The following is a 17230-nucleotide window of genomic DNA, read 5'->3' as shown; positions in this document are numbered from 1 at the left end:
CAATTCCTTGTAGTTACATTCATTCTTTTTCCATTCCTTTGTTGTAATCTCTTTTATGTTGTTCTTGTGTTTTGTTGTAGATCTACTTTTGTTTCTTCTACTTTCTTTCAATTCAATCAAGGTAAATCATAATAATTGTGTTTCTTTTGATTTGTCGTTTTTAATTCTTTGCAATAATTGTTGTTAGATTTTGTTCTTGTTGTTGATTTACTATGCTTTCCTTTTATGCCTTCCAAGTGTTTGATGAAATGCTTGGTTGGATTTTAGAGTAGAATTTTATACTCTTGGCTTGGAAAGGTAACTTAGGACCTCTTGAGTTACTAATGTCCAAGTGATTGATGATTGGGAGCCATTGACTCTAGTTCTCATTAATTGAATTAGTGGAGAGTTAGGACCTATGGACTTGGATTGATATATCTCATTCAACTTTCCTTTACCATTAGTTAGAGGATGATTTAGTGAGATTAATCCTTGCCAATTCTCACGTTGTGATTAGTGATTAGGATAGAGATCTTTGACTACCAACCCTTGCCAAGACCTTTGTAGCCATTAATTTACTTTTTGCCATTTATCTTTCATGTTTCTTATTAAAACCCCAAAAATAACTCACAACCAATAACAAGACACTTTATTGTAATTCCTAGGGAGAACGACCCGAGGTTCAATACTTCGGTTTATAAATTTTAGGGATTTGTACTAGTGACAAACAACTTTTTGTATGAAAGGATTATTGATTGGTTTAGAAACTATACCTGCAACGAGAATTCATTTGTGAAATTCTATACCATCAAAAATCCAATCATCAAAATGTCCTCTAGAACTTGGTCAAAGCGCTTATCTACTCTCACCATTCTCCTATTAAAGGATTCTGGATCATCTTGTAGTTGAGGCAGCTTGAAGACCTCTTTTATTTTGTCCAGGTCGAAGTAAATAATCTTCCCCCTGACCATGGTTCGAAAGGTATAGAAAGCGGTTCCAGTCATTCTCTGCCTCTCTATTTGCCACAGATTTGAGTAGAATTCCTAAACCATGTTTCTACCCACCTTTGTCTCAGGATTAGCTAGAATTTTCCAGCCTTTGTTTTGAATCTGCTCTTGGATCTCCGGATATTCGTCTTCTTTCAGAACGAATTTAACTTCTGGGATTACTGACCTTAGACCCATTATTTGTAGTAATGGTCCGAATGTTCTTTGGTTAAGAACCTCTCTTGATTCCAAAGTGATTTTGGATTATTCTCTTTCTTGCCTCTTGAAGTGGTTTGTTTTCCTTTAGGAGCCATGATCTTAGTGAGACTTAGCTCAGTGATCACGCAAAACACACCAAACTTAGAGGTTTGCTTGTCCTCAAGCAAAAAAAACGAAAGGAGAGGAGAAAGAGGAGAGCCAAATTCGAATTGTGGAGGAGAGGGGGTGGCCGAATGTGAATTTAAAAGGAAGGGGTGGGTTCAAAAATTTTTTGAAAAAAGATATGATAGAAGATATGATTTGTAAAAAATAAGTATGAAATGCAAAGGATGTAATTTTAAAATTGAAAAGATATGAGAGGATTTTGAAAAAGATAAAACTAAATTGGAAAAGATAGTATGATGAGTTGAAAAAGATTTGAAAAGATATTAAAAAGATAGATGGATTTTGCAGAAGATTTGAAAAGAAATAAAAAAGATATGAGTTTTGAAAAAAGATTTGAAAAGAAGAAAAGATTTTTAGGATTAAGAGTTATTTTTGAAATTTGAAATTGAAAGATGAGGATTTGTAATATGTTTATGCAAGAAATTATGGATGAAAACATAAAAAAATAAAAAATTGAGTTGGAAAACAAAACTACCTCCCCTCCACATTCCTGGCATTAAACGCCCAAATGTTGCCTGTTTTGGGCGTTTAACACCCAACTGTAGCTTGTTTTGGGTGTTTAACGCCCAGTTGTTACTTGTTTTGGGCGTTTAACGCCCAGCCAAGTACCCTAGCTGGCGTTAAACGCCAGAAAACCTTTGTCACTGGGCATTTTTCTAAACGCCCAGGATGCTGTAAGTTTGGTATTAAATCTACCCTACTAATAATTTGATGAAACATTAAAATGTTAATTTTTTAAACTATTAATTATGTAGAATACTAAATTTGAGATTTAAATACATACAAATTTATTTATAATTAAATTAAAATAAATATATTATATTGCAAAAAATAATTAATTTAATATTATTCATTTTAGCATATATTACTGATTATTTAATTGACATATAAAGAGCGTCAAAAAATTTGTACCTACCAATACTAGAATGAAAAAGTCCCATATATATTTTGTTAATTTCTTTTTTATTTTTTAACCTATTTTATATTAAATAATATTATTTTTTACTGGTTAATAAATTGACATATAACATTGAAAATATAACAACATAAAAATATTTATTAATTAATTTTTTAAATAACTTGACAACCCAATAAATATCTAAACTTTGTGTTATATATTTTTTATTGTTTCAATCTTCATAATTATTTCCTTCTCTTTTTTCTTCTATCTCATGGGCAATATAAATTTTAGTTGATTGTTTTTTTTTCATACATCTTCTATTTTTTAAACTATTTTATTTTAAGTTTTAAGTTTATTTTATTGTATTTTTTCTTTACTTCAAAAATTTTAGGATCATTGCCTCATCTTTAAACAATTCTAATCATATGATCAAAAAAATGGTTCAAGAAAACAAATTTGTATTTGAGCAATTTATTGAGTGTAATTAAAATAAATATATTAAAATATAATAAACAAAATTGTTATTCAACATTTATTAATAGACAACTATTAGAAAAGAAAAAATATTGCATAAATAATAAAAAATGAGTTGACAATATATAAGCTAATTTAGACAACTAAAATAAAATAAAATAAATAACAAAAAAAATATAGAATTCTATTTTTTTGTTCTGTAATGCAAAAATAATATATAATATAATGAACTATAATATTCTCATACATAAGAATATGAAACTTAATATTATCCTTTTTCGGGAGTCCCTTTATCTTTTTTATTTTAATTTTCTTAAAAAAGTAACTTATATCATTTAAAATTAAAAATAATTTAATAAATTGAATATATAAAATTAAAAAATAAAATATTTTTTATCACTAAAATTATGCATAAAAATAAAAAATGCTTTGAATATAAATTTTTATCTTTATTTTAAATTGAATACTATTAAAAAAAAATAAATTTATACATTGTTTATAAATGGTTACTTTGTAAATAATATTTATAAATATGAATAAAATACTAAAATGGTACTTGAAAGTTTATATTGCTGACAAAACAAATCCCAAAAAATACTAATGACAAATAAGTTCTTAAAAACTATATTTTTTTGAACACTTTTTAAATATTTTTTATTCTTAATTTTTAAATTATTTTTATTTATTTTAAAAATAAAAATATAAAAATTGTTAAAAACTATATTTTTTTGAACACTTTCTAAATATTTTTTATTCTTAATTTTTAAATTATTTTTATTTATTTTAAAAATAAAAATATAAAAATTGCCCCCATGCAGGATCGAACTACAGACCTTCAGTTTACAAGACTGACGCTCTACCACTGAGCTATAGGGGCCTGTTTTTGAACTATCTTTAAAACTAATATTTTTGAGATAAAGTTAAAAAATTTTGACAGGAAATTCGATATTTTATTTTTTATATTATCCCTCCAAACTCTGCAACAATACGAGTGAACTGTAATCACATTGCGATGGGGGAAGCAGCCTTTGAGTGTGTAAAACCCGAAAATCCTTCGTTTCCCGTTTAGTACCTGTTTCTCATCGCTGTCAATTGTACATCTAAGACCTAATTTTCTAGTTTCTACTTGCATTTTTTTTTGTTGCAGCCTTTGATACATGCCATTCTGAAGCGCGTTTGGACCGCGCGAACCCTTGGTCTCTCTCTTCTTCTTTCATTTCATTCTTTGGTTTATCGGAATTATTAACTTCAATGTTCATGGTTTCCGTTTTGCAGAGCGTGAAAGAATCGAAGCCAACGAAGCGTTGGATTCTGAGGTTAGCAACTCTATTATCTCCAGTTTCTTACTTTATTTTCATTTTCTGAGTTCTCCTTTTGTTGACTTGTGTTTGTGGTTAGACTAAACAAAATTAACAGTTTAATTGTTACTGGCACAAATTTCGTGTTTGATCTTGTGTATTCTCTTTGAAACTAAATTGAAAATGTTAAGCTAATCTTTTTCTCTATGTTTTCCATGAACCTACAAAGCTTAACAACCAGAATTTCAATTTAGATAATGTGAAACTGTGGGCTTTGACATTTCTATGGTTTGCAATGAAGTTTGTCTTAGTTTTCCTTATAGATCAGAGATCCGTTTAGTAAACACAAAATATAAGGTTTCAGAAAGTCCATAGTTAATTTATTGTTAAGTAAAAATTACCTTGATCTCTTCTTAGATTAGGTAATATTACACACAATACCTTATCTTTTGTACAAGTATACTATACCATATTTTATAAAATGTGACACTGAATTCCCATATAAGTTTAGGCATGACAAAAAAATTAGTTTTGTGTTCATGTGTTATATCGCCTAAATTCAGGAGAGATCTATGTAATGCTCCTTTCTTAATATACTTAGGAATAGACCATATTTGCTTCAAGTGTTTCCATTTCCTTTTGTTTTTTCCCTCTATATTACTTAGGTTCTGTCACATTTGTGATAGTAAGATTATGTAGAACTATTCACCTATAACTTCATTTTCAAAGTAACTTCTGCAATCTATAACATGTTAGCTATTTACTATTGGAATGTGTCAATAATCTGCGCGTCTTTTATTGCTACAGGCAGGAGCTGGAACTTCCAAGAAGAGTCGGCCAACTTCTGGTACTGATACCCATTTGCAATTTATATCATTCTTAGTTGGTAGAAGTTCTATTATCATGTCATGCTATAGTTACGTTACCATGGCAAACTGGACATTTTGAAAAATACACACGCGTCCGTGTTTTCTGATACAGTCAATGGCAATGCACTAAAGCTTTCTTGTGAACTCGTTCGGGTTTTCGTCACAGGTCCGTACTTAAAGAGAAACAATCATGCTTGTTATGACTGTATATAGTGTGTATCATGTTGACAAAAGCCATTTTTTTATGCAGAGGCTGTTCAGCGGGCTGCTGCAGTTGCGGAGGCAGAGGGAAGTACTCAAATAGAACCTTCTCATTTGGAGTTTATTCTGCCTCAGTTACTTCTAGATTTCTAAAGCATTTTAAGATACTTGTTTGTAACTTCTGGTTCCCCCTATCATGATCTATTAGAAAACCAATTATGCTTTGTTGATGGAAGATGTATTTGATACCATCTAATTCCCCACATGTAAGAGTGAAAAAACGTTGGGTTGAGAATTTTCAACTTTTTCCCTAGGGGGGCTAAACTTCTGCTGCTTGATTAACGAATATATAGTTAGCAATGCAGATGGGACGATTTTCTTGTGCTCATCTTTGACAATAATGACTTAGTAGCTCATGAGTTGACATGATAAATATTAAAATGTAATACTATACGTCTATATATGAATACGATGCATAAATTATATCGAAAATAAGTTGGGTCCTTAAAATAATTGAAACAGCTTAAATCAATATATCTCGATAAAGTTAGCTTGTGAGTCAAGCCTTAGGTGTCAAGGATTATACTCTCTAACAAGTAACCTAAATTTGTCCAAATAAGTGATCAACTAAGCTCAAAAGTATTTAAAATGGATACAGGGAATAAGTGTTCTTTAAAGATTTAAAAATCATCTGTCTGTAAATTAAACTCTGACTGTTCTGTTAATCAAATGACGCCGAAATTACACGAAGTCTGCAAGTTACATTTTCCTCTTAGGTGGTGCTATGCATGGTGTGGCACATACGCCCCGTATTATCCTTATTAAATGTTTTGTTACCTTAACACAGTTGAATTAATATGCGAATAAAAAAAAAAAAAAAAGAGGAGTGCAATGTTCCTAATGATGTATTTAACAGAATTATTTTTTTTAAAGAGTATTTTGGTCTCCCAAATCATACTTTTTTTTGGGTACATTTAGATGTATCTTCTTTTGCTGTTTAATAATTAGTGATTGCTATGGTAGTTAAAAGTAGTGTCTAATTTATTAAAAAATTAAAAAATTAATATTTAATTTAAAAAATATATAAATAAATAATTTTTAAATATTTAAATTTTATTAAAAAAATAAGTTAAAAAATTAAATACCAAATTATAAACGTCATAAAATTTATTTATTTATTTATTTATTGTCTAATTCTAGCCTAACTTAAGATATGGATAAAATATCTTTATTTTTTCTTCTTATATTTTTTAGTACCGTGAACAAATTGAACCTAAGGAATGGGCTCACATGTTAGGAGCATAGGAACAGTGTGCGAAGGAAAATGCGCGAAAAGTTAAAACTTATTTTGCCTCCTAAAATTTATATTTGGGCTCAATTTGATTTTAAATTTCAATTCATCCAATTAAGATTCCGAAATATTGAATTGTGACTTATGTTTGTTTTTAGAGTTATTTTTGTTAACTTCATTAATGAAAATTCTATTAACGAAAATATAATGTGGCACATTGACTTGCAAGATGTGTATTACGTGGGATTCAATTTGCCATGGTGAAAGTGTAATGGTTAAATAATGTAGCAAAAATTAATGTTACTCAATTTAATCCACCCAAAGATGTTAAAATTCTAAATTGTAACCCTATTTTTTCAAAACATTTGAAATTTTGTTAGAAATATGATGAGTTCAGGGAACTTTACGAGGTCACGTTCCCATGGTACTTCTGTAAAAAATTGTAACCGTCGGAGATTAGAGAAGATTTCTGATTGGTATGGCTGCAAAATGCATCAAATGTTTCGATAGTTTAGGACGGATGCTAATGCTAAGAGATTCTTTTGTGGATGTCCAAATTATAATGTAAGTTCAATATCTTCTTCTTTAATGTGTTGCTATTGGTACTTTTGTTTATGAGTATTTTAAAAAAATTTTCTTTTTCTTGATTGTCGAGGGATTAACAAAATTCTAGGAAAATGTGGTGTGATTTTTTTTTTAAATGGCTAGATGGCGAGGAAGAATAAAATATAGTGAGAAGAGCACAATCTGTAAATAATAATGATAATTAAAAAATAAATTTAGTATAAAAAATTAACGCAATGAAAGCTGAAATTAGATGTTTAAAAGTATGAATTAGTATTTTAACTTTGGCTATTTGTTTTTGTGTGTTTGTGAGTATTATATTTGGGATAAGTGTGACTAAATGTGGTTAGAAGTGTGTAATTAATATTGTATATGTGTACTGTGAACCAAAGCATTGTAAAAGCAAATATTAAAAAGAAGCATGCTTTAGCTACTCTGGTACATATATATTAATGCAACAGTCAAGAAGTAAAGCTAAATATTAAATCTATTAGGCTATTAGTACTCTTCATAAACTTCAATTCAAGTCTCTAAATTTAGATCCAAAAAAAGATATGCATAACCAATATTCAAAGGTATTGTTTATTATAAATTGGCCAAAATAAACATAATAGAGTATCAACAAAAGACAATCCAAAAAAGACATGAAAAAACAAGTAACAAACAACATAACTATATTCCAATAATATAAGATAAACATAATTAAAAAAGCAACTATTCTAATTAGAATAATCCATCACTTCTAGATATAAATCATTTCTTTTTAGGAGGTTTGAATCCTAGACTCATTGCAGAGACAAACTTCATAAAAGTAGTTATTCTTAGCGATGTTCTAGAATTTACTTTCTGTATTAGATCAATACTTACTGAGTCTGGGATTGGAGATACTTTTCTTTTAGATTGTACTTTATTAGGTTTTCCTTCCGAAGTTATCTATAATTGAATGAGTGAAATACAAGTCCAAATCAGGATGAGACATAATTAAAGTAAATAGATAATTAAAATAAACTTTAATTCCACAAATGTAAAAGTAAATTAGGTGGATCACTTGTTCTCCATCTTCTAGTTGTGAAAAAAGTAGTTGAAATAGCACAATCTTTAAATAAGTAGCAATATCTGTTAGAGCCTCAGAAATAGTAACATCAGTGGCTGGAATAGGGTCATCGTCTCTCTCTTGTATAAACTCATTCTCTGTGGTTTGATTTGTATTAGAAGCCATTTTCTTTTTAGAAATTACAACTACTGCAGTAACAAGAATGGCTGCAACATCATCAGCCTTTTTGTAGTAGTTTCTCTTGGTGTGACCTTTTATCTCACAATAACTATAAGTAAACTCCTTTACTTTCTATTCAATTTGGTTGCTCCAGTCTTGCTCATCTTACTTCCTAAAGACTTTTCATCTACATCCTTTCATCTTTTCTTTTTCAAAGGACTTGACTTCTTCCGAATTTTTGGAACTTGAGGTCTATTATATTGAGACTTCTCCTACAATATTTATCTAGAAATGAAATTTAGAAAATGAATATATGTTTCTCTATAAGAAATCATTGTCAACCAAGTGTGACAGTAATCTTTAAAATTTTCATTCAATTTAGCAATTATAGCACATGCATAAACATATGGTATGTCTAAAACAGTTTATAATTGAATTAGAATATGTCCGAATTATTTGAAGCAAATAATTATAAAACACAAAAATTTAGACAAAAACTTAGACATTATATTCTCATATCAGCCCTCACAAATAACAATAAAAAAGTAGATAAAATTGAACTAAACATTAAACTTTGCCTTTTGCATGTTCGACATGAAGTACCAGCCATTTTGCTTGTAGTCACTCAGATTATTTAATAAAAGCTCTAAAAACCATCACCAGTTCTCTTTGTTCTCTACGTTTATAATAGCGCAAGCAATGATATATATGTGGTTGTTGGTATCTTGTCCAACTGTGGAAAGAATTTATCCTACAAATTGAGTCTTTAAAAAGGCTCCATCTAATTCTATCAGTGGACGATATTTAGTCTTGTAGCCTTTTTTGCATCCATCAAAGTATATATACATTTTTTCAAAAACTATATCTCCTCCACGTTGGGGTATCACTCCTATTTTTACAGTTGAGTCAGAATTATTTTCAAAAGAGTATCTGTACAGTCTCTGACGAGTGTGTATTGTGCTGTCAAATTTTCATAGACAAAATTAAATTCAAAAAAAGACTTTAAAATTAAAATAGAAAATAGAAGAATAGTTGGATACAAAAGTGGCATGGCGATGTGGCGAGAACAAAGAACAGAGATGGCACGACAGACTATCAGCGAGTACAAAAAATAAAAACAAAACAACTAAAAGACATTGTCGTGTTGTATATTCACTAACGAGAGAAAATAGAGCTTCAACAAAGATAACAGAGACAGAAGAGTTAAATAATAGTAACAAAGGAAGTTTGATACGACAATTTATCAAAAAAAGAGAAAGATAGAAATAAAAAAAAAGATAAAAAAAGAAAAAAACAGGTAAAATTTTTTATTCTTTTTAAAATAATTAAGGACATTCTAATAATTTTATTTATTTAAATTTTTATTTTTATTTTAAGTTAAATAAAATATTAAAATATAATTCAGTTAATTATGTTTGATACCTTGTATAATACAAAAATTTAAGAGAAAAAAGACAAATCGATCCCTGATTTTTCGATCCACAATATTTATGCTTTTAAAAATTCAAAAATACATTTAAGTCTCTAACATCTTTTAAATTTAGACATATCAATTCCTGAATTTAATTTATCCAAATTTAAAAACTCTTCAAGTATATATTCATATCAACTAAATCATTTAAATATATTTTTAAATCTTCTATCACTTTACTCATAAAAAAAATAAAGAATCTATTTCTCCTTTTCTCAAAATTTGATTTAGTGTTGATCACTCAATCTCTATTTGCCTTTCTCCAAACACCACCTTAGTTCAAAAGAAGGCCGAAACGCTAAACGCTAAAGACAGTTATTCTGATTTGATCCCTGTATGAAGCTGCGATTGCGATATTCCCGTGTGTCGGTCAGCTAGCTAGCTACTCAGCTCGATCACTCTCTTTCTCTCTGTTGTGTGTTGTAAGTAGAAACCCTAATTTCGCGACGGGAAACACTCTCTCCCATAGGATGGAGGTAATGTAACCTCTTAATCTATCTCCCTGTCTTTCTGAATGTTTCTGTTAATCGTAATCGTTCTTTAATTTTATTTTATTTTTTGGAGTTGTCACGGAATCCTTAACATTGCTTTCAATATTTACTCTTTAACTAAACGTCTAAATAGAAAACTCGTTACTAATTTGATTTCAATCATCATTCCGCTCCTGCATCCTGGAACTGAGCTTATGCATGTTTTGTACTTTGATTTAGCTTAGCTTTGTTCTTCCCTTTCTCTTTTTGGGTGGGTGGGGGGGGGGGGGGGGTTGTTCTTTTTTCTTTTCTGTTTTTAGTTTCCTTTCCAGACACCTAAAAAGGAAAAAAAAAACATCATTTCACTGCTTTGCTTTTCCCTATTTTCCGAGGTATGTTATGGTGCTTTACTGTTAATTTGATTTCCCTTGAAATAGGGCAGAAAATCTTTCACTCAGTTATTGATAGTGAGTGAACTTGATGTATTTTGAATATCTTTTATAAATGGAATATTTTTGGGTGATCTTCAACGGGTTTGAGCTTGACCATTTTCCTCAAGTAGTAAGTAATCAACATTATTCATTTCCGAGAACTTCCCATAGAGGCTTAACCACTACACCAACTCTTCAGTCTGGATTTAACGTTTATGTGGCGGTTGCTTTTGGGTTTTGATGAATACTTTATTACTTTGTATGTTTTCCCCTTTTTTAGACGATGAACTAAGCCCTTGATTCTCTTTTCCCTTTTCTCAAGGGAATGGTGAGTTAAGACAAAAGGAAGAACACAACAGCAACGTTACTTGCTTATGTTTCTTATTCACTTTGTATGTTCGATAAAATAAATAGATAAATACACAAGGATGAATCCAAAGTCCAAACTAAACTTGATATTGCACAAAGTACAGCAATATTGGTCTGGGAATGCCGTAAATCAAAACAAAGGGATGGTGGAGAATTTGCAGCGTTATGGAATAATACAATCAAGAAAGGTAGCTGAAGTAATGGAAACTATTGATAGAGGTTTGTTCGTACCCAATGGAACCCCACCTTATGTTGACAGCCCAATCCCAATAGGCTATAATGCCACTATATCTGCGCCGCACATGCATGCCACCTGCCTTCAATTGCTTGAGGAGAATTTACAACCCGGGATGCATGCGCTGGATGTTGGCTCTGGTATAGTCCATGAACTATAACTATTATTTAAACATAATGTTTTAACTATTCAACAGCAATAGAAAATGCTTATTAGACCGGGTCCTAAATTTCTTTTATATTTTTATTCCATTGCTATTGCCATTCCTGGAGTTTTTTGATAAGTCATGGACTGCATGGGATGAAAAGTTGAAGTTACAGTCCCAGTTTGATGAGATTGATTACTAATGGATTTATGATAATTGTCATTGATAGCTACCATAATTGTAAGGTTGAGCAGAAAACAGTTTATTTAGTTGCATTTCCATGATGGAGTTATAGAATGATTATATGATCTTATGACTTATGATGTAAAATCATTGACTTTCTTTACTGACAAGGAAAAGGTATCTCCAATGGATTTTTCATTAGCCCCAATTCTAGGTGGGTATCGATATTGTATCCGTCAAAATGTTCTATGCAGAATTAAATGTTTATTTTGATATTGAATTCACTGCTTCTTTGCTGTGTACTCTATCTACATTTTATGCTCATATTTCCATACTTTGGGCCTCTTTATAGGAACTGGGTACTTGACGGCATGCTTTGCAATGATGGTTGGACCACAAGGCCGTGCTATTGGTGTGGAGCATATTCCTGAATTGGTTTCCTCCTCAACCGAGAATATTCAGAAGAGTGCTGCTGCGTCACTACTGAAAGATGGTTCACTTTCTGTGCATTCTGGTGGTATGCTTTCTAAACTTGTTCAATTTTCGGACAGCAAAAGTACAGTTTCATTTTATGCATTTGAAGATATAGCCTGCATTTACTTTTTATGATTTGGTGGGTGAAGACGCAATTTTAGGTCATCGGTTGAATAGTTTTATTTTAACTAGTCCTGGAGTCAGTAGATGTGTATGTTTCAAGCGATTGAGCTAACTAAAGTAGAACGAACAGATGAGCGCAAGCAATTATTTTCTTGTTATTTGATGTATCTGTGTGTTGATCATTTTCGTTGTCCAAGTGATAAATTTACATTAGTTTTGCTTCAATTGCATCCGTAATTTTGAATGTTTGAGGAATCGTTTCGGTGACAGATGGGAGGCAAGGTTGGCCAGAGTTTGCTCCTTACGATGCCATTCACGTTGGGGCAGCGGCCAAGGAGATTCCACAACCACTTATTGACCAGTTGAAGCCAGGAGGTAGAATGGTGATTCCTGTTGGAGTCCTATTTCAGGATTTGCAGGTTGTGGATAAGAACTCTGATGGTTCCGTCAGTATCCGGACGGAGACTTCTGTTCGTTATGTGCCTCTAACCAGTAAAGAAGCTCAACTGCAAGGTTAATGGAGTGAAATAGATGGAAACAAATTAATTGTGGAGATAAGTGGTTGGCTGTACCGTATATTGTCCAGGATTTATATAGCTAGAGTTTGTTGTCTTGAGAAAAGAATGAGTTCATGCTGATGATGAGGTGTCATAAATTCATGAATATCTATTTTCTGATCTATCCATCTATCTCTCTATATATATATGAAATAAACAAAACTGTATTTTCTATATGTAAATAATCTCAAGTGTCCAAAACGTATGTTATATATTCAATCTGTTGATATAGATTTTCCAAATTTTATTTTATATCATTAGTCAATTGTTAATGGTTTCCTTTCGGTTCATTAGTAGTTAAATATACTATTCGAAATAAGTTATAGTTAATTATTTATACCGGTTTTGTAGCTGTTATTATTTGTGAAATGTTAGTTCATGTAATAATGTAAGCAAACTGACAATCTATAGCTCGCTTCCATGGTTCGTGGTGCTACATCTTAATTGGATCTACAAAGTTCAGAGCTTTTGCTTGCTTAATAAAGCTTTCAACTTTCCAAATTATTTCTATCTAACTACTTCTTGCTGACAAGGTGTGTCAAGCTACAACCAACTTGTAATTCAACTATTCACAAAAATTCGCAGCATTTATGCTAAATGCTAAAACTACCAAATGCAACGAGAACCAAACTCATGGATTTATATGTAACAGATACGAATGGATAAGTTGATAAAGGATCAGCTTAACACTAAATCTCGGTACTTAAATCGTTGATATCCTCTTGAAATTAAGCACTTGTAAGATTTTGTGCAAGAGTAATGTCAGAACGATATGCTGATAACGTAAGAACTCATTCGCAACTCATTGATTACATTCACCATTGATTATGATGAAAAATAAAAGACAACAAAGAGTTTCTTCAAAATCTCCAGAGATGGAATTATAATCATCATGATCATCATCATTATCTGGATTCTGGACGTTTAATTAACAATGACATTAAAAAACAAGATTGACACTTTGTGAATCACTAAATCTAACCTTAAACCAGCCGCCAAAGAAGAAAAATAAAAACAAGATTGACATGTCCTCAGCCATAAACAAGCAGCACATACACACACAGGATAATTACTCGGATAATGACTCAGAAGCTGCGTCTGGGCCTCTCCTCAGCAACACTCACTCTGAGTGACCGCCCATCCAAGCTCTGCAATATCAGAACCAACCATAAGCAACAAGTAGTCCTCACAATGCTTAGTTTTATTTGTTAAACCTTCATTTCAGAAAGGTTAGCGTTATATCTCCAACGGTCTTCAGTATTATCATTTAAAAAATACAAAGATATCGCCTTCATTATTATTTAAATGACAGGGGAAGATTAAATTACTCTGTTAGTTCTTATAATTTCATTTACCAAATTTGTAATTGAGTCCCTACACCTTAAAAGCTTTTAATTTGGTCCTACACCAGTTTTAAATTTATAATCACATCTTTGTCGTTTCAAAAATGTTTAACTTAACAGAATAGGTTGAGGTATATTCGCTAGTGGTGTGAGATGAATGAAAACATTATAACATTTACTGTTAAAAAGCATCTAATTACAAATTTAAAACTAATATAGAGATCTAATCAAAATCTTTTAAAATGTAGTGACCTAATTACAAATTTGGAGAAATTACAAAAGCTAACAGACTAATTTAACCCTTTTATAAATAAATGGAAGTTCCAAAATCCTCACCTATAATCAGAGAAAGTGAGGGTAATTTGTCGAAAAAACAAAGGAGGAAACTTTAGAAGTTGTGCTACCAATATAGAGGGACATTAGTGTGTAACGGTTTTAAATTGATGTTGTGATCACAGATGCAATTACTGTGGCGATGCATAATTGCAACTGCAAAGCACACTACATTAGCAAATAGCAATTGTAGTTGCAGACCAAAACATAAAAGTTCCGTTTAATTATGAAGGGACGATGACATTGTTAAAGTAAGAATGTAATTTTTTGTGATACCTGGCCATCAAGAGCAGCAATGGCATCATTCATATCAGTCTCACTGGACATTGTGACAAAGCCAAAACCACGTGATCTACCAGTCTCTCTGTCATACACTATCCGAGCTTGCTCAACCTTACCATGTTCACTGAAAATTTGCTCTAGTCGAATATTATCAACATCCCAAGGCAAGTTACCAACATATACTCTTAATGAGGAATCAAAGGTGCGCGGTGACCGCTCCGGCTGCGATCCTCTTGGAGCAGCCTTATTAACAGTCAACGTTCTTCCATCTAACTCCTGACATAGAAGAAGGATCTCAAGTCTCAACGAGCCGCAACAAGCAGCATTAGGGAAGAAGACGTTAATAAGACATGTCATGCTTCCAGTAAAGGACTAAAGGGCATTTGGGCATTTCACATGTAAGGCACACATTTGAAGTCAGAAAACAGAGAAATTTCAAAAGACCTTTCTACAGGCACAAATGCTGCCTTACACACACATAATCATTACTTTAATTGTAAAGTTTCAGTTTTATTTTGTTCAGTAAATGTAAGGAGTACGGCAAAATCTGTCAACTAGTTTTATTCTGAAATTTCTCCCAATTCATGGTGATCATAAATTCCAATACAGTACAGACTAGAGCATCATTAGAGAACAACCAAAATGAAAGATAAAGCATGTACACCAACAAGCAAGATTAGCAAGACTAGGGTTAACTAACTACTTTGAAGATAATCAAAATAAGTGAGAATACTTCCCCATCTCATTGGTACAGTAAATTGTACAAATGTCCAATATTCTTCAGAAATTGGCAAAATGCTTTGCGTAAAAGGTGTGTTTGAGGTTCAAAAGGAGCTAATAACGTACTACTAAGAAAAGGTTGGCAGATATGAAATCGAAGTTGGTTACCTAATATATACTACATTGGAGAAATAAACAAAACAGATCAAACGAGATTTCATGCTACACTTGATCTCCCAAGTTTGTCAAGGACTGAAATCCCCATGCTCTTGCAGTTATTGACACACATCTAGAAGCAACCTGTGAGGAATTTGCTGAGATATATGCGGGGGCATATGCCCCCAAGGTTATTAAACCGAAGAGTTCACGTAAACTCAAATAGCTTATGTAAACTTCAAATTGTAAAGCTCAACTTGTAAATTTGATTTGGGGGCCTAAACTAGTAAACTCATCAAAGTTTGATAACCATGCATGCACCCAATAAATTTTGAGACTTTCCTCATCATAATATACAACATAGATGCATGCTTTGCAACAATTATCTTATAAGCTTTACCAAACATCGAGATAAAATTATGTGAAACTCTTCACTATTGTCCTTGACCCTAGTATCTAAAATTTTCAAAACCACATCCATGAATTAGTACTCAATAATTGACAATGCTTCTTACTTAGAATAGGTAAACTCCCATTTCTAACCATAAAACTTTACAAAATTTTATTCACAACAGATTCATACGTAGATTTGTGAACTTTCATGGATAGAAATAGTAGTTTACTCTACTTACAACTCTCCTAGCTGCTACAATACTTTCTATAATTCTATGGTACTAGCAATCCTCCTCAAAACAGTCACACATGTAAACAATAACTTACATAGCCACTGAACTTCTCCACAGCTCTGTCAGCTTCCTCAACTGTACTCATTGTTACAAATCCAAACCCGCGACTCCGATCGGTTGCCCTATTGTAAATTACCTAACATTACAATGCAAAATCCAGAATTCAGAACCAAACAGCAGTCACAATTTAAAGGTTGAAACTACGAAATTGAAACAAAAAACACAAGCATAAACACAAAAATAACACCATCAAACAAAAATCAGAAAAGGGAATTCATCAAAAGGAGTCTCACCTCGGCTATCTCCACCGTTCCGGCCTGCTCGAAGAGCATGGCAAGTCTCTGGCTATCAACATCAAAAGGCAAGTTACCAACAAAGAGTTTTGCATCCTCAGAAGTTTCATCAAACCCACCTTCCCCTTCTCCCTCACTACCATCAATCACAGCCTCAATTTCATCATCTTGGTTTACCCATTTGGGTTCGCCTTCGTTCTCCCACGTTGCTTCTTCTTCTTCACCATCAACTTCTTGTTGCTGAGCCCAATCTGACGCTTGTGCGACAAAGGTGAGCATAGGAGAATGATGAATGGTCCTCGTGGTGAGGCATAGAGAGCGTGAAAGTGAAAGGAACGAAGAAGAATTGAAGGATGCAACTTGAAATCTGAGTGGTCTAGAAGAATGACGAAGTGAGTGAAAAGGGCAGTGTTTGGGTTTGGTGTAAAAGAGTGACGGGGGAGAGAGTAGCCATGATTGTGATGCCATTGTAAAGGACTTGAAGAGAGGCATGGTTGCCATGGAGGGGTGCTAGAAGAAGAAGAAGAACCTCAATTCCTCAACGATTGAGGATAAGGTGAATAATCAATTGAAATGAAAGGTTTAAAGACACGGACAAATAGAGATGCCTCACTGTGTCAGCGGCAACCAAAATCATAAATATTTTTTTCAAAAATTTCTTTTTTTATTAATTTAATTATAACATGCAATTTTTTAAACAGATTTATTTAATTTTTGTGTATATTAATGTATTTAAATAATTTGATTCTTGTTATAATTATTTTTAAGAGTAAATAGTTATTTTTAACTATGAAAAATA

The 17230-nt window shown here is 31.8% G+C and overlaps 3 protein-coding genes and 1 non-coding gene across 6 annotated transcripts; 2 read left to right on the top strand and 2 right to left on the bottom strand.

The window, feature by feature from the left end:
* Positions 1-3529: 3529 nt before the first annotated feature.
* Positions 3530-3601, bottom strand: TRNAT-UGU (transfer RNA threonine (anticodon UGU)). Its single transcript has one exon. It is a non-coding gene; the product is annotated as a tRNA-Thr (tRNA).
* Positions 3602-3670: 69 nt separating this feature from the next.
* Positions 3671-5493, top strand: LOC130941312 (protein MHF2 homolog). 2 transcript variants are annotated; one of them, XM_057869782.1, is made up of 6 exons: positions 3671-3760; positions 3872-3920; positions 4000-4040; positions 4830-4869; positions 5004-5057; positions 5142-5493. In XM_057869782.1, the coding sequence occupies exons 1-6, from the start codon at positions 3737-3739 to the stop codon at positions 5243-5245; spliced, it is 312 nt and encodes a 103-aa protein (XP_057725765.1). In that variant the 5' UTR covers positions 3671-3736; the 3' UTR covers positions 5246-5493. The 2 variants fall into 2 exon arrangements, with proteins under 2 accessions (XP_057725765.1, XP_057725756.1); XM_057869773.1 differs by having other exon boundaries at positions 3727-3756; positions 3844-3920.
* A 4358-nt stretch (positions 5494-9851) lies between these two features.
* LOC130961248 (protein-L-isoaspartate O-methyltransferase 1-like) lies at positions 9852-12870 on the top strand. 2 transcript variants are annotated; one of them, XM_057887122.1, is made up of 4 exons: positions 9852-10107; positions 11006-11276; positions 11817-11981; positions 12332-12870. In XM_057887122.1, the coding sequence occupies exons 1-4, from the start codon at positions 10102-10104 to the stop codon at positions 12577-12579; spliced, it is 690 nt and encodes a 229-aa protein (XP_057743105.1). In that variant the 5' UTR covers positions 9852-10101; the 3' UTR covers positions 12580-12870. The 2 variants fall into 2 exon arrangements, with proteins under 2 accessions (XP_057743105.1, XP_057743031.1); XM_057887048.1 differs by having other exon boundaries at positions 9861-10107; positions 10947-11276.
* Positions 12871-13473: 603 nt separating this feature from the next.
* On the bottom strand, positions 13474-17020 carry LOC130945752 (28 kDa ribonucleoprotein, chloroplastic-like). The gene is made up of 4 exons (XM_057874460.1): positions 16432-17020; positions 16173-16274; positions 14571-14852; positions 13474-13766 (listed from the first exon to the last, which is right to left on the bottom strand). Exons 1-4 carry the CDS (start codon positions 16930-16932, stop codon positions 13704-13706), a joined length of 948 nt encoding a protein of 315 aa, XP_057730443.1. The 5' UTR covers positions 16933-17020; the 3' UTR covers positions 13474-13703.
* Positions 17021-17230: the final 210 nt, after the last annotated feature.

This window comes from Arachis stenosperma, chromosome 1, assembly GCF_014773155.1.
Source record: "Arachis stenosperma cultivar V10309 chromosome 1, arast.V10309.gnm1.PFL2, whole genome shotgun sequence".
Lineage (NCBI taxonomy): Eukaryota > Viridiplantae > Streptophyta > Magnoliopsida > Fabales > Fabaceae > Arachis > Arachis stenosperma.
Note: the sequence above shows the minus strand (reverse complement) of the source record. Positions and strands in the feature narration are given on the sequence as shown.